General features: G+C 45.7%; 2 protein-coding genes across 2 annotated transcripts in view; one reads left to right on the top strand and one right to left on the bottom strand.

Moving 5' to 3' along the window:
- DRD3 (dopamine receptor D3) overlaps nt 1-604 on the top strand; it is a 13,716-nt gene extending 13,112 nt beyond the window's left edge. The window contains exon 6 of the mRNA XM_010085544.1: nt 399-604. Within this exon, the coding sequence (XP_010083846.1) occupies nt 399-595 (197 nt within the window). The 3' untranslated portion in view covers nt 596-604. The remainder of the gene's footprint in view (nt 1-398) is intronic.
- Nucleotides 605-12,855: 12,251 nt separating this feature from the next.
- Nucleotides 12,856-19,266, bottom strand: QTRTD1 (queuine tRNA-ribosyltransferase domain containing 1). Its single transcript, XM_010085545.1, has 5 exons — nt 19,063-19,266; nt 17,964-18,163; nt 15,188-15,339; nt 13,532-13,649; nt 12,856-13,117 (listed from the first exon to the last, which is right to left on the bottom strand). Exons 1-5 carry the CDS (start codon nt 19,240-19,242, stop codon nt 12,856-12,858), a joined length of 912 nt encoding a protein of 303 aa, XP_010083847.1. The 5' UTR covers nt 19,243-19,266.
- Nucleotides 19,267-22,326: the final 3,060 nt, after the last annotated feature.

Genomic DNA, 22,326 nt, shown 5'->3' with positions numbered 1-22,326 from the left:
GGAATAGGAAAGCCAGGACACGGGTGCCCCAGTCACCTGCCACACTGCTTACTCTCATTAACTCAGTAGCAGCAGGGAAATAATAAAGCCCTGGTTGTAACTGATTGAAACAGCTAAGGCAGGAGTCTTTCCCTCTAAGCTATGTCCACTTGCTTTTGTCTGTCACCAGGCCACTTCTGAAGCCCCATCCATCCATTCACATAACTGGTCCCAAGAAGCCTGAACTCTTGCCAAGTCTCTCTGTATCAGGAATAAACATCTCCTTCAGTGTTTACCAAATGCAGACACCTGCATGGAAATAGCAAGAGGATGGAGGGAGAGGGCACAGGTGCGGGCCCCTTTCCAAGCAGTTGCTTCTCTTAAGTCATAGATTGTTTTCTCCTTCTCTCCAAACCCAGGGGCATTCATAGTCTGCTGGCTGCCCTTCTTCTTGATTCACATCCTCAACGCTCACTGCCCGTCCTGCCACGTGACCCCAGGGCTTTACAGTGCCAGCACCTGGCTTGGCTACGTCAACAGCGCCCTCAACCCCATCATCTACACAACTTTCAACACTGACTTCCGCAAAGCCTTCCTCAAGATCCTCTGCTGCTGACTGCAGGGCTGGCACCAGGCTGCATGATGGGCTGCGCTTTGCAGCAGGCTCCTGGTCTTTGGACAAGGTGCGGGGGGGCTTTTCCCTCCCTCTGCTTTACACACAGTGGGGAGTGATGCGCTCCCCTCGGCTGCAAGCGACGGCGTCGGTGTGATGTGGTACCTTCTGCACCAGAGCAAAGAGCAGGAACCTGCCTGCAGAGCAGCCCACCTGTACAGCTGGCTTCCCACATCGAGCCTCAACGCTCCTGCTTCAGAGAGTTGAGCTTCCCGCTTTTGGGAAGAAAATGCAGAGGCAAACCACTGAGTCCCTCGGTACTGGGCACCACAGTGCTGAGGGGTGGACCCGGGCATGCAGTGGAAGGCCAGACACCTGGGAGCTGCCAGGCTTGCAGAGCACATGGGACCCAAGGGGACAGCATCTCGCATCTTCCCTGCCTATGTGCTGGGAACGCATCTGCCCTCCCACTGCTAGAGCCTCAGCCTGCAGAAGGCACCCAGCTCACGTGCAGCAGTCCTCATAATGGGGCAGAATGTGACCTCTTTGATAAGGATCCTGATCACTTCGATCAGGAGCCAAGAGCAAAAATTTGTCAGGGGAACTTAGCAACGGAGCACTGATAGAGAAATGATAACATTCCTGTTGTCTCCATCAAAAGGTTTGCCCTTAAAACTGGGTCAGTCTCAGTGCTTCAGAAAATTGCCCCAGTTGCAAATGAAACCTTCCCCTGTGCTGCCAGCTTGCATTTTATTTCTCCTTGCAAGGTACGGAGGTAGCTACCATCCCTCTGGTAGGTCAGGTTGCATGAGGAGTGCAACACTCTCTCAGTGTCCCCCTCTTCCTAACCCAAGGACCAGCAGTAGATTGGCCACTGCTTAACTACCACACCCCCAGTCACCTACTGGGGCCACTAAACAATGAACAAGGCTCCAGCCATGCCTGCAATAGATTCAAACCTGTTTTTTCCGCTGGGGCAAGGTTGCATACACCCTATCTCAAAACTTGTCTGTGGTCTCTTTGGATCCAGTCTCCATTTGTGCTCCTCTCCTCATCAGGAGCACTGCTAGATGAAGGATTTCTTCCATCTGACTGCTGTGACAACTCCTGTTACAGCTCACACATGGGGCAGAGCTGTTTCAGTGACATCCCTCCCACTAAGAAAGGATGTGTGCCCCAGAATCGGACCCAGGGCTCTGCCTGCCTCCCCTTGCCGATACCCCTGTCAGCACACAGGGTGTCTGTACATCCCAGCTTCCAGGAGCTGGCCAAATACAGCCCTGCCCTGGTCTCCTTTCCCAGCAGCATTTTACGAAGCCATCTCCAGTAGTTCCTGGATGAAAACAAACCCTGCTGTATCATGCAAGCTGGTCTCCTGTCAGGGCACACTAATGCTCTTCTCCCTGTACAGACAAACCTGACCTGGGACAGCCTCAGCACGTTCCTCTCATTTTCCCACCTCGCTGTACTGGATCAGAGGCTCCAGCTGTCACTCCCAAGACTGGGCTTAGCTGTGCTGTTAGCTGCACTCATTTGACAGCTTTGGGCATAAATGTGTGTGCTGTCTCTGCCTGTGTCCATGCCACAGCTCCTCTGTCTGGGAAGGGCTTCCTCTCTTTTCTAATATAAAGCCAAATACATCGTCCTCCACCTCTGCAGCACATAGCAGACCTCTAGCTTCTTCTTTTGTCTGGGTTTTGGGAGGAGAAGCTCATGGACAGAATGTGCTGTTTGCCTGGGGAGGTGCCCTCCATACTGCATTGTAACTGCATTAATCCAATAAAACATGGATGTAATTGGAAGTTTTGGTACCTTAGTGGTGAATGTAGCCCTTCCATAAGCCTTTTCTCACCTGTAGCCCTCGGAACACTTTCCCTTGATTAACATCTTTCTGCCTGGACACCCACAAGAGGTCTTTATTATAACTTGTATTTTACTTGCAACTGGGAAAGAAATCAACGGCTGCTGTAAGCACTTCCAGCAGATGAATTCTGAAATGGTCAATTAAGTTTCCCAGCGATGCCAGGCAGGCGTGCCGTAGTGGTACTCCATCTCCTCAAAGGTGCTGGACAGCACAGGAGGTACTCAGCACATGGGATACTGGGGGTATCAATCTAGTGAATCAACCTGTGGACAGATTGCTGCTCAAGTAATTCTCATTAAGATGCTTCATAACACGGATCACCAGAGACCAGTTCCAGTTGCTTTATATACACAGTTGCCAAAAAGGTGGAAACAAGGAAAAAGATCTTCTAAAGGATGACTAGGTCCTTTTCAAGCCCTGGCCTAGCATCTCTCAGGTGTCGTGTTCAGTCTGATCTTACCTGAATTCGAACCAGTTCTTCAAGCAGTGGTCCCCAAGGCGACTCAGGATAGAAGTGAGGAGCAGGAGGTGTGGCAGAAGATCAAGCAGTATTTTGACACCCACAGAGCTATGAGGGATGGGAAAAGTACTAGATCTAAAAATATGGTCCTTTATTTAATAATTAAGATTTGAACTATCATATCACATAGCTGATAGCAACCTCTTGAACTGCTGCTATGGACAAAAAAAAAAAAAAAAAAAAAAAACAAACCAACAAACCAAACCACTACAAACCCCACTCAAAGTTACAAAAGCTCAGCTCCTAAAGAAAACAATCTCTTTCTCCCCCTCCCTCAAGGACTGTTTGAGCTCCTTGCCCAGTTTTACTGTGGCAAGATGAACACAGGTGGCTTCACAGGAAGGACCAAGGAACAGAAGCAATCAAAGTTGCAAGCAGTTGACATCCCCCCACCCTCCCCAGCAAGCCAGAGGGACAGCTGAGGAGTCCCCCAGGACCTGTGCTTCACAAACATTATTTGCAGTAGAATAATCCAGATTTCCTCATTTTTTAAACTGATATGCCTCCTCCTAACCTTCATTTTCTGCAACGTTTTCCTCTTTGCTTTTTTTTTCCCTCTGGTTCCATGACTGGCTGGAAGAGGAGAGGTGAACCGTGACTGTGCTCTGCTGAAGAACCACAGGCATTGAACAGGGTTTCATTTACATGCTGATATTCACATTACAAGAGTCTTTGGAGAATGCTGAAAGCTCCTCTCCCGCAGAGAGAAAGAGGGAGCTCAGAGACCATCGCAGGCTGTAAATAATTGCTGGTGTCAGGAGACCTGCTCTGCCAGCGGGGCCGGGCAGACGTGCGGGCGCAGCAAGGGGTCCTGCAGCCTGTGCTCACCTTCGCTCTGCTCCACCTGGCAGCAGGAGGGGGATACCTGAGGTCCCCTGTGCTGGACGCCATTTGTAAACAAGCTAGCAGACAGAATAGCCAGAAAGCATCTCTGCTGTAGCTGAGGCAGGTTAAGACCCTTTGGAGACAAAGGAGAGCTGGCAAAACCCGCTGGGAACAGCAGCCCCCCCTGCAAGGTACAAGGCAGCCATCCAAGTACTGCCTGTCTAGACGCAATTACAGCACGCCTGAGAAATGGACTGAAAAACACCGTTTATTCTCTGCCTCCACCGTTTCTCCAGGCAGACGCCTGTCCCAGCTCACAGAGCCATCAGCTCTGACTGGACGGCAGGAGCCCAGACAAACGAGCTGCTGTGCCCGCGTACCCCCACGGCTCACTCAGCAGGCTGGCAGAGAGCTCCCCTTTCTCAGGACAACAGGCACACTCAGCTCTCTCACAGCACTGCACACTGACTCCGACAAAGCCACAGAGACCCTCATCTCCACACGGACCTGCGGCTCCCCAGGGGTACGTCTGTAGTGGGTGAGCCATGGGTTGCACACATCAAGTTTGCCGCTCCCACCTGTGATGCTGCTCTTTGGGGGCTCCCAAACAGCACAACCCACCGAGGTGTGTGTGTGCACCTCCCACTGCCCTTCCTGGAGGGACACAGGGGACCCTGATGGTGGCTACAGCTCTGAGGTGCTTTTTTTTTTTTTTTTTTGAGTATAAAACACAAAAATAAAATGGATTATGAATCCATAGCTCAGAATAAGAGGTTTTTCAGAAGAACAGAAGAACCGGTTAGAGCCTGGCTCAGGGCTGGAAAGGACACAGCCTACCCAGGAGCAACCTACTCTCCATGGTGCTTCTCAGCCTGCAACTTCTCCTCAGGCTGCTGTGCGGTGACTGTGATGGTAGAGGGTATTTAAGGTGGGTACCTATCGTGTGAAGATGAGGCCAGGCAGGACAAGACAACCCGCCCCGAGCAGCTCTCAGTCACTCACTCCTGCAAGCACGGCAGGCAGAAGCAAGCAGGGAGAATGTCTCACTGCCAGCCCTTCACAGATCACCAAAAATCTCTATTTCGGCTGCTGTGCAGTGGTTGTTGTAACTACTTCTGTGGCTTACTTGTGTGCAGGTGCAACAGGAGATGTCCATCATAGATCAGAGCTCCACACATGCCCCAAGGCTCTTGGCTGCGTTCTCAAGGGCCACGATTTAAACTTCAGGTCTAGCCACAAAAACACGGGCTACTCAAGTTACTAAAACCTTAACAGCACCAGGCACCAAACTGAAGCCATACAGAGATAGTCAGCGTTCTTATGCTGAGTTTTATGTTGTAAAATGCAAACAGAGAAAAAACCATGAAACACTCTGCCCCGCTGCAGGCAGCAGCAGGCACGACAGGCACCAGGTCACGCAGGAGCCTTTAAGCAGGAGAGCACAAGGGCCCATGGAGCAGAAGGTAAAACAAGCTTCCATGAGGGAAAGCTGCCTGCTGGGAAGGCAAGGAAATGATGGAGGAGGCGGGTTTCACTGCTGGCAAGGCCCCACTGCTCTGCAGATGACACTGGTCGGCTAACATGCTCCCAGCAGCTGTTGGACATGCTGTCTTAATAATCCCAGCTGCGGCCAGACATTAAAAAAACACATTTGTCAGACTACAACAAGGACAAAGCAAAGTGTCACAGAAAACCTCGCTTCGCCAGGTGATCCTCCCCAGACTCCTTAGGGGATGGGCAGGCCAGCAGCTCAGCTGAGCTCAGCTGGACGCCACGGTGGGGCTGTGCACGAACAGCTGTCCGTGCCGGGGAGTACACCTGGAGTCTGCAATATTGCAGCCTCTCTGAGGGGTTTCAGAGTGACCTGGGGACATGCTTCGCTAGGCTGGTCCTCTGTCCACAGCTGGGGTCAGCACAAGCTTTTCCTCTGGAAGGGGCAGCCTTACACAAGACTTAAGCTTGGCTTAAGCTTAGTGCAAAGCAAAGCCCTGTCTCAGTCACTGTTACTGATGTGATGGTTTCTGAAGAACATCTAATCGATGCCAGCATTCCGAGGAAGGTTCAACAGGCTGCATGCTGCCCATAGGGTGATGCTCAGGAAACTACAAGTAGGAATTGTGGACACCCTGAGGATGCTGGTACCAATCTGATTAATTTCAGCCAAGTGTGTGACGGTTTGCTCATGAAGTGATGACAGGCTCTGGCAGCCTTCAACATGCAAATGCTCGTGGCTGTGAGGCGTCTCATCTCCCAAAGAGAATGGACACATCAGTTCTTTCTGAGACCAATGCGAATACCCCAGATCTGAATGAGCCGTTGAGTGAACCATTGAAGTGCACTTTTCCTTCTCTAATGGTAATAAGGAATTAACATAGTTGTCACCTCCTGATGGTATCTTACCACCTGACCTGCTGCCTTAGGAGCAAAGGAAGGCTCACAAGGCTGCAGGCAATTCAAGGTGTGAGGGATTTGAAACAGTACTTCTTCAAAGTCAGCATCAGCTGCCACACACATCTTGCTGAATGACATTGAACAGGAGGTAGAAGATATGCCCCAAACCAATCCTGCCTTTCAATCTCAAATGCCACTGATACAGGTGTGCTCTGTTACTCTTCAAACAGTCAATCTCAACTCAAGACAGAGTGGTGACCTTTCTTCTTTTGCTTTCCTGGCATCACTCATGCCACCCTTCCTTGGTTTCATACCACTTCAAGCACCAGAACAGGAGTCCATCAGCTCTGATGCCAACAACACGGATGCTCTTGCTCCCAGGCCCAGGTGAGGAATTCCCCTGACCCTCCTTCATGATTCTGGCCACACATCAGTGAATCTCTTTCCTGACAGACACTGGTCTCATCTTGTCCCTGAATGCCTCTGGAAATGCGAGGCAAAGAAAAAGAAAACCCCTAGAGCCAAAGAAGAAAATGAACATAATTAAAAATTATTTTCAGTATAATGATTTAAGCATCTCAGCGAGACAAGCACCGGGCTGCTGTATGTTTGGTGATGTGGGGAAGACCCTTCTGGTTCCCTGCCCTGGGGACTCTTCTCAGTAAGTTGCATCCTGCAGCTGTGAGCGTGGCGAATTGATCAGCACAAATAAAGGCTACTTTTCACTGGACAGAAGCACATTTACTGTGGGACCTGATATTTCTTTCTGCCACCCTATGCCATGGTGGGAGGGTGGACTGGTCACCTTGCTGTGCCTCAGCTGAGAGGCAGCAGCAGCATTTCTGTCTGTCTGTGAGGAACAGGCAGATGGGGATAGGCAGATCATTAATGCCATAGGACTCCCTTGAATATTTGTGATGGCGCTGGCTGCGGGGAACAGGGGAGCCAGGTATCAGGAGTGAGTTTAGCACCCAGTCCCCCGTCAGCTTCAGGTCTGAAGGCCACCAGCATTACTCTGTAGCCTTTTGCCTTTGTGAGCAGGAGTACAGCAGCCATTGCTAAACATCCTGCACAACAGAATGCTGCTTCCTCCTCAGGACATGTGTGAAACAAGGGATGTAAAAAGGCACATGCCAGTGTCTTCTGCGCCTTGGTGTTGGCAATGCTACATGTGGACATACTGCACAGCTCCCACTCTTTTCTTTGCTGGCCCTGCCAAATCCTAATCATGCTGTTTGCCTATGCTCCTTCCTCCCAGATGCTCCATCTCCTGCTCCCTTCCTTGAAGATGCTGCATCTCTTTGAAGGCTTCGGCTGCCTGCCAGTCTCTGTATTCTCTCCAATCCCAGCTCACTCAGCTTTGTCTGAGGAAAGCTGGCTTTCCTAAGGGTTGGTTTCCTCAGCTGTTTTTTCAGCGCACAGTGGCATTAAATTTTACATTATATTGTAGACGGTTCCATTCTGGCCTGGGAAGGGCAAAATAAAAAGCTCAGGACAGATTTGCAGCCTCTAACTGACTTCCTGCAAGATGCTGGCTACATCACTTTAATACCTCCCCTGATTACCTCATTAAAAGGCAAACCAGCCATTCTCCTGTGGAAGGAGGGAGCAACGAGCACAAAGCATTGCTACAAAGCCACCTTCATGTCATGCTTTGCAATACACGTCCAATACCTCAGAAAGGCAGTCAGCTCAACAGCGGAAGGTATCACACACACAGCATTGGAATGGGTCCAGGAACTCTGGCCAAGGATCTTGAAACTCCTCCTTTCTTTTGTGAAAATCTGTGGTGGGCCATTATATCCAAGGCCTGTAGCTTTTAGATCTTTTCTTGACCACCGATCTGCAAATTAATCTGCTCTGCAAGTACAGACAGGTAAGATACACCTTGTCCTGTAGAGCCACAGGCATGAACCATAGCCATGGCCTTTCCCATTGCACTGGCCATCCCCTTGGCCAGAAAATGCTCTACACAGGGGCAGGGGGATAGAGAAGACAGCAGGCTGGCTAATCCTGAGCTGTTTGGCAGATCCAGATGCCTCTAGTTATCATTTCTCTACATATGGCTGTGTCCCCACTACATAGCTTCTTCAATTTTCAGACTGAAGTTGGAAAGAACCCTGGTTAACCAGATAATCCCTTCTCATCCAAACCTGCTTCCCAAAGAGCTCTGCAAGGTGTTCAGACACATAAAGAGCTGCTGAACAGAGCAGGCTTTCTCTGAAGTTTTTGAAATTACAGGGAGTGAGCGAGGCCGGGAGCTGGAGAATGTACATCAGAAGCATGGCAGAGCATCCCACTGTGTTGCACCTTCACCCGACCAGTCTAATTAAATGGTACAGGCCACAGACATAGAAGTAACCAGGCAGCTCATCATCACCTCACTGTGAGGCAGGGAAGGTATTGCCTTTGCTAGCCAACATGCCACCAGGGAAGAGACTGTGTTCTGACAGACACCTTTCACACTGGCAACATCAACAGGGAAAGAAGAATATATTACTGCAGGAAGATGTTAACCACGTTTGTGCCAGCACCAACTTTTCCAGTCTAGGTCCAGCTTCTCAAAGGGATTTAACTTTATTCTCTTTTTGTTTGAAAAGTCCTATCGTGCCTACACAATGTGCTTAAGGAAGGATGGTAAGATGCGCTTTAATGTCCTTTATAGTCTGAAGAGAGTGCTGCATTACCAGAAAATATATGAGGTCCCTAGTGAGTTATGCAGATCCCTCCAGAGTACTACAAAGAAGACCATTAAACTGGCTGGCACCATCATCTATTCTGTGTGTGCCTTCCATATCACAGAGGAAAAATTACTGAGGAAGATTTAAACAACCTTCCTTAGGGTTAGGGTTAGGCTTAAGCTTAGTCTTAGGCTTAGGGTTTAGAGTTTGGGGTTGGGGTTAGGGTTAGGTTTAGGGCTAGAGTTAGGGTTTAGGGTTAGGGTTTAGGGTTAGGGTTTAGTGTTTAGGGTTAGTTTTAGTGTTAGGGTTATGAAGGTTCATCCCTTTGCCTGCCAGCTCAGGTTGTGAATCAAAAATCAACAGTGTTCAGGAAGAAAAAAATATAGCTTCCCAATGCTTAAAAGCACCTCTGAAACTTAGCTGGAACTGATTATTCTATGCATAAAACACCCATGATCTGAAAGCCCTCTGGACCTAATAAATGTAGGACTAAGTAGAACACCCTGCTGGAACACTTCCAGTCTTGGGCAGCTATTGCGGTCCTGTAGAGCCACAGAGGATGAGACCTAGAAACCATCAGACAAGGCTTGATACAACCTGTCACGGACACTCTGTCCTACAAATTTGAGGGTAGATGTGGTTGGTGAATGTGTCGGGGAAGAAATTACATACCTGAAGGAAAGGATAAAGCATTTTTGTGATAAACCATTTTGATTTTTTTTCTTAACACATTTTAAAGCATACTTTTGAAACTGCTAAAGAGTCCACAATATTACAAGAGCTCTGAAAGGCATAAATTACTCATTAGAATACTGATGAAGCAGTCAGAAAGGCACATGACTTAACATTTATCATGTGGCCCTGCCAGTTTTTCTCATCAGAAAACCATGAAAGATTTTTCTTTATCATGGGGAAGGTTACATTAAAAGTTGCTACAGGAAACATGTTCAAGAGTCTAATGTTTTTGTAACACACTGTCTCTTCCCTGCTCTGCTCTTTCATATTCTGACATTTGGGGATGGCTAGCAGTCAAGGATGTTTTTGCAGTCTTCTGTGTTAATTTAGCACAGAAACTTTTCCTTTCATTTCAATTTTCAGTTCTCAATAAATTTATAATTCTCATGACTTCACAAGAAGTCACATGTAGTTTTCTTCCTCATATTAGGGCAGGAATTCTGTTTTTGAATGAACTTAGATCTTTGCTTGGAAATAAAATTAAAAACTTTCTAAGCATGAAAACTGTTGCTTAATTTTTACAATGTGAACTAGGAGGACTGACAGATTGATTGAAAACTTGTGTAAATACAACACATTAAGGTTGTTTCAGGGTTAGTGCAGTTCTTTACTATGTTTGTTAGATAATGAGTAGATGTAGCTGGTCAAATTTTGCCCAACAGGAAATTGTTCCCTTTGTGCAGCTCTGGTACGCACATGCACACACATACAAGCTAAGCAGAGAACCGTAACCGGAAAACCTGATTGGTACGACTGGAGAATGAACAGGAACACAGCAGCATGGAAAGACTGGAAGGTCAGAAGGAAGAACAGAAGGATTATTGAGAATGGCACATTACTGGCACTTAGCTTAGCAGGTCACTAAGATCCCAGTACAGCTACATGCAGCTTCTCAGGACACCCAGGTTGGAGACAAAGAAGAACTAATAAATCCTAATGATTCACAGAGGTGGGGCAGGATGGGGAGACTGATCACAGCTAGCTCCCAAAGGGTACAAAACATCCCTTCCAAAACTAGCAGTAAGGCTACCAACCTAAGCAGAATGCAGGCAACGTGAGGAGGACACAATAGCTAGCATCCCTTATCCTCCAGGTCTTCACAGAGCATCCCTGACAAACCTCTTGGACACAAGCATCTTGATGCCTGAGTGCTGGGCTCACTCATGCATTTTGGTGATTGCGTGGATACCAAAGTGTCAGTAAATGAACAGCTTTAAAACAGTCACTGCCCCCACCCCTAAGGTTTTGCACTGACACTTGAAACCTTGTAGAAACAGACACCGCAAAAACAAGCACTACAAGGTCCCAACACTGCCATGGTATCCTGCATTCCTCTTGAAAGAAGCATAAAACATTTTTGTTTCATTAGAATTCCCTGCCCTTAAAGATAGGCAGACCTGCTACTTCATGCTGTATATCCAAGTTTCCCAGTGCTGCATCAACACTAACAATCCAAAGGTACTTCTTGGAGTGAGGACGTTACTCCTGTATTTTATGTAGTTTCTGTGGAGGAATTATACCCTGTCATCTCTGCTTAAAAACAACAGTAAAGCAGCCTTCGCACCATTTCTTTAGTATCCTGTGGAACAGAAATGTAGTTAGTGCAAGGCAGTGGATAAGGCTGGAACAGTAGAAAGGGCTCTGGCACCATTGTGTAGCTGCCCAAGGAGACAGGGATGCACGGGGCAATGCTGACAGGGAAGCTAAAAACCTCCTTATACTCTATGGTAAAGTCTGATGTGAGATAGTAAAATCTTAAAACATTAAAGAAATGGTGAAGAAGAGCAAACTGCAGATTAATCCTTAATTGCTTTAAGGCCAGCAACTTTAACTGTGGTGTTTTATTAAGCCTAATTCAGGTAGTACAGTTCTTACAGGGAGAGGGACAGGCAGGTCTCTTTAACACTTCCAGGTCTATTATGGCAGTCTTTTGAAGCAAATTATTTGGATCCCTGCTCTGTGAGAGGATCCTACCCCTAGATGAGTCACTGTCCTCCATCAGGCTGCTAGGTCAACTTTCCAGGAAACATCTTCTTGAGCACTGCACTCAAGCTCTCTGGTACAACACCTCTGTCACACATTGAAGAGCCAGTGTAATGAATAACAAAATTTTTTATTGTTGCATTGTAACATAAAATGAATAATTCCAGGATTTGAAAGCAAGGAGCATAAAAAAAAATGAAGAGGAATGTGACATAACTAATATTTTAAAACAAGGAGCCACAAGAATCTTTTCTAAACACCTTTTCCTGTGATACATCTCTTCCATAGGTCAATCTCACACTGACATCTGTGTAGCCTGCTATTTGACCAGGGCTATGACAGCTAGAAAGAACAGTACATTCATTATCATCCATATGCTAGTGCAGGAGTGAAGTCTTAGTCCACACAGGTGAAAGGGTACAGAGTCAAAAACACCCCTCTACAGCAGGACTAAACACCTACAGAAGGATTAAACACCTTCTCTTCTTTCTGGCTCTGAAGTCACAGACTAGGACTCCTGAGGCAGGGGTTTTCAAAGTCAGGCCAAGGTGGAGGGCCTCCTCCTGGCCCAGAGAACATTCTGCACTGCAGGCAGCTTGAGAGAGAAGTACGCCTACGGTCCCTTGTGCCACTGAACAGGGCAGCACTTCCAGTCAGTTCTTTTCAGGGACAGAGATGCTGGCAGTGGCCACAGGGAACAGTATGGTAGACTGAGGCGAGATCTCTCATTAAGGAGCTACATGATGGGACAACCACACCACTAGGATTTTGTAGAAAAAATAATTACCTGTAATATCTGTTGGGTATGGAATGAGAATCCCAAACAGCTGTTGAACCTCCAGGCAGCTGGGTTAATTTTAAGTATATGCCCTGCTTCTTCTTCAATCACAAGTTCAGTAATTCTGTCCTTCCACATGGAAAACCAACCCTGCTTCTTCTTCAATCACAAGTTCAGTAGTTCTGTCCTTCCACATGGAAGTGGAAGTGAGTCGCTGAAAACAAAGCTATCCATGCCAGTCTTGTGAGCTGTTCAGGCTCTTCCCTACCCTGAGAATGCACCAAGCCAATTAACTGAAACGGACATTTGAATAAGATCTTCCTTACCCACCAGAAAGTGAGATCTTCTTCAAATGTCTCCTTCAATTCCCTCCAGGAAGGAAGGCATTTTACTACTAACAGGTTCAGGTGACTCTGCTGGCAGTCCACCTTACACAGTCCCACTGGATAAAGAAGTATCCTGCAACCTCCTTGATCCTCTCTGGACTCACTGGCCTGGCTTCGCATTTGCTGGGCCTTGAAGCGCCTGCCTGGAGACGAGCTTCTTCAGCTGATCCAGTTTATTGTCTCTTAAGGCATCCCGTATAGCACTGAAGAAACTGAAATAGTGCTGGAAGTTGTGCATCATGAGCAGGACACCAGCCAACAGCTCATTGGACATGAGGAGGTGATGGACGTAGGCGCGAGTATGCCTCTGACAACAGTAACAAGTGCATCCCTCCAGCAAAGGACCAAAATCTTCTTGGTATCTAAGGAGGAAGCAATGTTGGATAACATCAAAGGTAAGAAAATACTCTGAAGCAATAAAGAGTATCCAGTTACTACATGGCCTTTTGCAGGGACCTGAGCCTTGAAGTCCTGAGGGCCTAAATCTAGCTGCTATGAGATGTGTTGAAATCTAAACCAGCACCACTGGCATGAAGGACTTCAAATATCAGCCAGAACTCACTAGAGCCAAAAGGCCACACATCTAAGTCAGAGGATAACTTTGACTACATCACAGCTAACAGCACAGAGAGGTCTTGTCTGTGCTTTCCCTTACAGAAAGGTTGCAGCGCAAGACATGCCTCACTAGCTATCACACAGTCCATGAAGGAGGAAGCTATCAGAAACATCCCATTTAGTGACGGAGCTGCAGGTACCCTCCTCACAAACTCACATACTTTTTGTCCTTCAGAAATATCTCAAATGGTGTCATTTCTGGATCAGGTTTGGAGATTTCATCCTGGTCTTCTTCAGCACCATTCTTTTCCAGGTCCTGGGCCCCACTTTGTTTTAAAACTGTTTTAAATAAAAAGACAATAGCCTTCTATGAATAGACAGCAAGGGCAGAGGAAGGGTAGCAACTTTACAGTAGGTATTTCTGCTATTCTCTTGCCAGATGGGAACTCCTGCCACAAGTTCCACCTCTTTCCTATAGTAAGCAACAATTTTTCTTTAGTTCTCATAAGTTAGTTAACACAAATACAACTTTAGACAATTAAAACAGCAAGAGACAAGTGAAAACTAATCTACTAAACCTAATGAAGAGTTAGAGCTGAAACAACAGTATAACTTTTTGCTGCTCTACCGAGCTGAATTCTTCATAAAATGTCAAAAATATTTCCAGTCTAAACTGCATGCTGAATAGAATGCAATCACCTGAACAAATTGATTTTATTGAGATTTTGTTAGAGTAGGCAGGCATTCTGCATTCAAACATTCTACTTTCCATGCTGTCATCAGGCTCGGAGATTTAGATGCTTCTTTTTAAAAAAAAAAAAAAAACAACTGGAATTAAAAGAGGCTGGTAGCACTAATGCAGAAGATGTAGACTCCACATCTGCCTTTTCAGCAGTCTATCTTCAAAATAAAAAAATCACCCCACAATTTGGTAGGTTTGCATTTTTAGGTTTGTTCTTAAGCAGGAGATGTATTTGGAAACATCAATATTACTGTTTGCACAGTCCACGTCTACTGAATGTTAAACAGACACAGAACAAAGAGATGGTCCTTACCCAGAATCTTATGATTTAAGAATAAGGTGAGACAAGGTAAAGAACAACAAACTAAAAGAAGGGTTAAAAAATAGCACCAAACACAAAGAAACAAGATGTTCTATTCTATTGAGCTGGTTTTGAATTATCCAGGCATGAAAAGCAGCTAGGTTCTACCCAGAAGGAAAAATGTAAAATATTTTTCTGTGTTTAAAAACACTTAATAGGCCAAATCAAAACAGCTGCTTGAAACACATTTGATAGATGCTTTAATGGGTGATACACATGCTCCCATCTCACAGGTTAATGAGGTAATGAGTATTGAACATCTCCTTTTTGTTTTGATATGAACTGATGACATGGACAGGGAGGAAAGCTGCCCAAAGAAATGGGATCCCTAACTTTTGTCAGCTAGAAAGAACAAGGGACTTCAAAAATATATTATTACAGCAGATACATATTCAGTTAATTCTAGAGATAAAAGTATCTTAGATCTCCACTTAATAGGCCCAGCCTTCACTTCTAATGGTGACCAAAAATTTGCCAATGGTGTCGAACAAAAACCCCTCTATTTGCTAAGTGTTTAAGAAATACTTGAGCATACTTTGGCTAATTAAACATTCAGATCCTAGGTTGAGGCCTCAAGTTTGCCTCAACAGGTTTCACACCAAAATACCCCACCTTCAAAAGCAACAGTTGACAGTGGAATCCCAGTTTTTCCAGTAGTTACTGCACTTACTTCAGGAATAAAAACCTCAAATATAGATACCTCCAAAACATCAATTTTGCTTGCCACCATATTGACTGATACAGTAAAACTATAATAACCATCAAAAAACCTACCTGCTGCTTCAGGCTCTCGATGGCAGTCATAACTGAAAACCAAGGCACAGCCTCGCTCTGTCACTTGGAAGGGAAAGAAGCTCTCAAAAATGTCCACTCCCCTTTCAATGCACTCAAGCACCTCATCTGGTTTGCCTACACCATGGATGATTCTGTAAGAGACACACAAGATGACAAATCTAGAATACTGTGAGTAGAAGCAAGCAGGTACCTGAAGGAAAAGACCCATGTGTAACACGCCTAACTTACGCCTGCAACTGCTAACCAGAAGGCAAGTGGGTACACCAGTCATCACTCAGAATCCCGTGTGCTTCCATTTCCCCACCTCCAATCTATCCAGTACATAGCAGGCTTTTATTATCTGCCACTTGGAACATGGCAATAGTCCCTCATTTACGGCGGAAAAACCTCATTCTGTTCATTACATCTGGTTTCTTTCACACACACATAAATACACTTAGATTCAAAATTCACCTAACATCTGTGCTGCAGAACATGTTTTCCTTAGTCATGTTTGTGCCCCAGGGAACTACCAGCTTCCAGACATATGGACCCCTTTGTCTGGTAACTGTTTAGGAAACAGTCTAAACAGACTTGATCAAGAGCAGCAGAGACAGCAGTGGATGGCTGGTCAAAGATACAAGTTCTTCAGATGACAGACATACCGTATAGCACTTGCAGAACTGCCTGGAGGAGAATGCACTAATGAGAACTGTCACTGGAAAGCAAGGAAAGTACCTTCCTTTATTCTTCCCTCCTCTTTAGACTCTACCTGATTTACCCAAAAACCTTGGCTGTAACATCTCCTGGGACATGGCATTAAGAGCCAGGAAGAGCCCAGCTGGATTGCCATCAATGGCAATAGAGATCCTGCTGTTAGCCAAATTTAGCTGGCAGCTTCCCTGAAGGTGGGTGAAGCAGAGAACAGAGCAGTGCCTACTCTGCTGCAGGTGCATGGCTGGGCTGACAGCAGCACAAGCTAATGTAGGGCAATGATCTAAACTGATAATTAGGAAAATACACAGGGGCTGATGAATGAAGTCACAAGGTACCATTTTTAGCCACTTTTCTAAGTACTCCAATTAAATTGATGTGCACAGAGTAAGGATGGAAGAAGTTAACAGCATGAGTGTCATATGTTTCAGGCTCTCAGGGCAGAGAGAAAATGATACTCAATAGTTAAAACAATAGCTCTGCATAGATGATCAAACCCCTTGCTAACACTTATCTTTGCACAGGTAGGGACAAACTTTTGTTCTTGAAAGGGTTCCAATGCTACTGAAAAGGAAAATAAATCTTACCAAGAGACTTCAGCATCTTTAGGTACATGAAAAGACTCTAAAGAGTACATTGATAAGATCATTTCACCATCACACAAAAAGCAGTTGCCTCTTGGGTGAAGCACGGAACGTGTTTGTCTTCTAGAGAATTTCATATTGGGGTAGAACACAGCTGCAAAACAACTTCCCCAGCCAGAATGGCAAGGGTGATTCAGGAAAGCAGAACAGTCTGAAATTCACCTGAGGTCCTTACAAGACCCCCTAGGCCTCAGCAGCTTTCTTCCTACAAAGAGGTCAGAAACACCTGTCTTAACCAGACAAGCAAAATATTTGATAGATGAGGCAGTTGCACTAGTAGCCACTAAGGTTAGTTGAGCAGATTGGACTGTAATTCTCCTGGGGATCTTTCTAAGTAGCTCAAACACACAGGATGGCAACAACACAGCAAGCCTTCTAATTGTCAGGAAAATTCAAACCCCAGGCACTGCTAAGCATGAACAAGTTCCAACACCAGACACATGCTTTCTCATTGAATTTCCTTTTGAACACCATTAGGTCAGAGCAATGCTCAGCTAGCAGAGGGCATCACAACTACAGAAAGGCAATGGGGTCTGAGTCACTCTCTTCAGGAAACGATGAAAAAAGCACACACACTACTTCTGTTGCAGCTCCTCCTGTAAGAGCAACCCATGCAAAAGCCAGCAAGCTCAATCCAATGCTAAGAAACCCCTCTGCTTCTGAATCACTAGCAAATATTAGCACACATTTTCTGGAAGTCTTTAGTTACTGTTAGTCACTTATAAGCGTCCAGAACACTGCCACTTCTGTTCAGTCTCTGGTATGGATCTGATGGGCATAACTAACAATTCAGACCACACTACAATCCCCACACTACGCCAGTGCAAGCAGGGAATACAATTGTTTTGGGCCAGGCTGTACTACCTCTGGTGGTTCACAGGCTCAGTGTCTCAGGTACCAGGTCAAAGCTGGCTGCCATATGATTATATAAGCACTGGTTGGCTCTGTCAGCACCCCTCTCTGCTCTCCTCCAGTTCAGATCAGAAAGAACTAGAAACATGACAGTTTTTCTCAGAAGAGGTCCCTGTAAAACAGGTTGATAATAACATTCTCGTTTGAGCTGAACTTTAAGTAAACCATGGCCTCAGAGGCCAAATGCAAGCAGCCCAGACATAGCCTACCTGTAATTGTTCCTAAAAAAATACAATAAAGACGACTTGAACTAAAATCTTGATTATTCTCCAAATGTGGGGAATACTCAAACCCACAGCGTGAGCACAGCTTGGTGCCAGTTGCAGCTAAAAATTGAAACAAGGGTTGAAGACTGCAGCCTGACAGTGGCAGAATTTATGCAGCCTGGCACACACAGAGCTGTGCAATACAGTGATTATTTCCTACAGTGATATTGCACAGCAGCCTGTAGATGCTCCTCATAATAGGACAGATGGACTTCTTGGGACATTGCCCACACAACTTACCTTGGTTTATCCTCTGGCAGCTCTGCTGTGACAGAAGCTATCAGTTTCAACTTGGTCTCCTTGGCCATGGCACATCCCTGGAAGCCATCTAGCAGAAAGCCACCCACAGGTCGCTTGGCAGTCTCCCTGGCTGATCTGAGCCTCTCTTCCAAGATATCTCCACCTTCAATTGCCCCAAACATTACACTTCTTTGTAGTTCCTGGCCCAGGAGAAAGCTACAAGTGTTAGAGCGTGCTCTGCCAAAGACACCCAAGACACCTCACAGCCCAGACTCCAGATGCCTGCTACTTAAGCCCTGCATTCCCAGGAACTTGCCAGAGCCACAGTATTTCATCCCATGTAAGGCTACTCCCCACACAGCACTGTGAAGTCCAAGCATAAGGTAGAAACGGGACTGCAAGAGACAAGATTCTGCTCCTTACCTTGACACTAACTCATTGAAAATTTTGGTGCCATTTTTCCCATCTCCCTAGAGAAGGCAATAACAGATCATCTTTGTACACAGCTTTTTATAGGCTCAGCACTACATCTGTCAGTGCAGAACACAAAGCAGGTGCCATCACCCTGGCTGTCAGACATCAGATCTCACAATGAATTGCCTTCCAGGGGATACCAGTAACAGCTCCTGTCACCCAGTCTCATTTGTAGTACAGACTCAGATAGTATGTCCCGAAAGGGAGGCAAGTTTCAAAGCTGCTGGATGAAACAAAGAATAGCACTGGCAAATTCTAGGAAGTCCTCTCTCACTTGGAACTGAGGGAAATTCAGAGCAAAAACACGGGTCTTCTCAATCTGAAGAAGATCCTACTTTGCCCATGTATATAGCATGAAGTGAAAGAAATGCACTACACACCAAAAGCAGAAAAAAAAAAGTTCTCCTCAACTAGTAGAGATGGGTATCCTGGTGCAGGAGTCAAGTTATTAAAAGAAGAGAGTGGCAGCAGGAAGACCCACTGTGCTACTGGGCCACCTGGGCATTTTTCAATTCATATGCATGAAACGATTTGCTATTAAATCACCTCCTGGGACTGGCCCAGGATGCAGCACAGATCAAAAAGCAGCTGCGGTGCTATTGCCCTGATATTTTGGGGACCTTACCGGTGATTTTTCTAGCAGCTGAAGGCATACATCCAGGAAGGAAAGTGACCTATCCACAGCCTTCTTGGCCCTTTTTCTACCACTTTCCCCAGAAATGGTATCTCCATCAGATATGCACTGGAACCAGTCTGGTTGGATGGCCCGCTGTATGTCCATGAACTTGGAAGCTGTCATTTCCATGCGCCCCGAGGTTCCCCACAGGGACACTGTCTGTCAAGGAAGAACAGGGATGAACGTTAGTTGCAAAGGTTCACAGATCTTAAGGGTCAAAGGAGAGAAGGAAATGGTCTGGTGAAACATCACATGCTGAAATGATACTTCATAGATAAGTTCTCTAGGAGCACGGCTCAGACAATCAGCTGCACTTGGTACAATGCGTGAAAGGAGATAAATGACTGAATTGGGGTTTCTGGGATACTCTTTGGTGAAACTATCACACTCGACACAGGGACTTCTCCACATGTTTGGAAGTCTCTGAGACAGAGTAGCTGGCCTATCATCACACAAACTAGTGGCAGAATTGGGAAAAAAATGAAAAATAATAAAATATTTAATTCCCATCAAACGCACGTTGTCATCTCATGAAAAGCAGCAAAGGCTGCAATCCAACTCACTAGTTTTCTGTACACAATGCAAAACGAAGAAACTATTTCCTCTTCCGAGCAGTTAATTCATTCCACACATGTGCGTATACGTGTATATATAAACCACATAGACACACTGGGAAGAATACACAAAATTGTTAGGCAATTTAATGTCAGAATCCGATGTTATTTTAGGTCCTAAATACAGCCACTTAAGAAGGGACTGAAATACCAACTGCAAAGGAAATACACAGCTTTCAAACTGAGCACCTGTAAGAAATGGCAGGTACTCATTAGGATTTCACAGTCTTCTCAGTTTCTTCTCACACTTTCCATTCTGTGTGCACACATTGCCCCCCCTCCCCCCCTTCCATCATTACTCCCTGCTACCCTCAAAAGATTTTAAAGCAAGACAAAAGCACCTCCACAGAGAGGTCATGTCGCCTGAACACCTCTGGGCTAGCAGATGTCATAATTCAGTTTGCTAAACATTCAGATTCACAAAATGTTACTGCAGCCACTGCAACTATGCACACTACCATGTTTCATCCTATTCTGCAGAATCTGTAATTAACCTATGACAGCAGCTTGGCAGCTGCTTTTGTTGTACTATTGTTAAGATTTGTGACAGTGCTGCTCCAAAATTTTAAAGGAGTACTATAGTAAGCTAAGTATTGGGCTCGAGCCATTTAACAGTTCTTTTAATCTGCAGCTCCATTAGTGCTTTTTTTAAATGAGGAACAGTTTTCAGCTATCAGAAATAGCTTATAGCTTGAAGTGTTATGGTGACTTTTTGGGGCCTGAGGCTTTAAACACATTCTCCTAGCTTATGCCAGACAGAGAAATAAAGCAGCGCACTTCTCATGCATACTAATTCATAAACTGAATTTGATTAAAAAAAAGAGCAGAACAAATTTTTTTGTCTGGTCTCCACAAAAAAACAAAAGCATTGCGCAAATACACCACATCTGTTGTCTGTCCACCCAGCGCTCCTGATTACTTTTGGCTTCAACAGTCAATTTCACTAAATTTGAGTAACAAAGAAACAGCCTGAAGTCTCCAAAGTAACAACATTTTTGTAAGTTTCTCATTAAAAAAAAAAAAAAAAAAAAAAAAAAAAGCAACTCCAAAGAATGGAGATCTCAAATTAGTACCTGCAGAATCACTGGAATGCAGCTGCTATACATTGTTCTGCAGCTGCATGTTAGCCAGTTAGTACCTGCTGCCTCTTATGCAAGAGCATCAAGGAACAGCTGGTGAAGGCAGGCAGAGGAAAGTCAGAACTGTTTGAGCCAAAGGGCACAGAGTGTAAACAAGTCTAGTTACCTTCATTCTGCTCTTCAGAGGAAAAAAGCTGCTTTAATACATAAAATAGCCATGCAGCTTAGAGAACTGAGCAGTATCCCATGATTATTTAAATCCAGCCTGTGCCAGGCTTTCTGGCACAGAATCCAGAGGTTTCTGTCCCGCTGCTTTCGAAAAGCTCTCATAAGTATTTGCCAGCACAGATCCAGCTGCAGAAGGCCCTGCAACAAGGTGAAAAAAATCTTCACCAGCTTTTTTTTTTTTTAAAAAAAAGGCCAAATCAAACCTGCAATATGCAGGCTTAGATCTCTGCTACCCTATCACCTCATAGCGGCACAAGAATGAGACAAGCTTCAGGCAATTCCTTCCCTGCAGAGAGACAGGATTCAGCCAGGTTCCCAGCAGCAAAGAATATACACTGATAGTTGGATGGCAGCAGCTATCCTCCGTCATTCACTGACCTTTCACCAAATGTGACTGTACCCAAATAGGCATTGGGACTGACCATATCCGAGCAGGTGCCAGGAGTGGCCCCTCCAGGCCAAAGCTGTGGCAGGCAGCAGGCAGCGTGTGCATTGCATGACATACATGCATGCCTGTGGGATGGAATGGGCAAACATCTGCAACACCACACACTCCTGGATTGCTGAGCCACCTTCCTGCAGAAATACTAAGTTATTCCCCTTTGTGGGCCTGTAGCAGACTGTAAATACACACACAGGGGTTCAGGTTTATTGCTTATCAGTGGCATCACCATAAGCTTGTACAGCATTTAAGCTAAAACATATGTATTTTCTTTTACTACCGTATTAACTGCAACAGCATGGGAGTCCAGAGCTTTCCTTTCTATTTGAGTTGCCACTTGCCCTGGTTTCAGCTGGGACAGAGTTAACTTTCTTCATAGCAACTAGTGTGAGGCTATTTTTTGGATTTGTGCTAAGGTGGCAGTCGATAACATACTGATGTTTATAGTTGTTGCCAGGACAGTCAAGGGCTTTTCAGCTTCTCTGCTGTGCCAGTGTCTGCAGGTGCAGGAGAAGCTGGGAGGGTGCACAGCCCCAGTTACTGGCTTAGGATTCGACCTTAAGTTTAGGACTGAGACTCAAATTGGCCAATGGTGTATTCCGTATCAGGCATGTCATGCCCAGTATACAGATGAGAGTCTGCCTGGAAGTTCACTCTCTCTTTCTCTCTCTCTCGGCATCGTCTTTTACTCCGGATGGTCAGGTTCTTCTGTCTTTCCTGGGATTGCAGTTTCAGGACTCCCTCTGCTCTGGGATCATTAGCCAGGAATGGACTGAGCCTTGGTCATCAGGCAGTGAGCAGCCGCACTGTGTATCAATCACTTGTATATTTATATATATTACTATTATTA

This window comes from Pterocles gutturalis, unplaced genomic scaffold (genome assembly GCF_000699245.1).
Source record: "Pterocles gutturalis isolate BGI_N339 unplaced genomic scaffold, ASM69924v1 scaffold10880, whole genome shotgun sequence".
Lineage (NCBI taxonomy): Eukaryota > Metazoa > Chordata > Aves > Pterocliformes > Pteroclidae > Pterocles > Pterocles gutturalis.
This window is presented reverse-complemented; position numbering and strand designations above follow the sequence as displayed.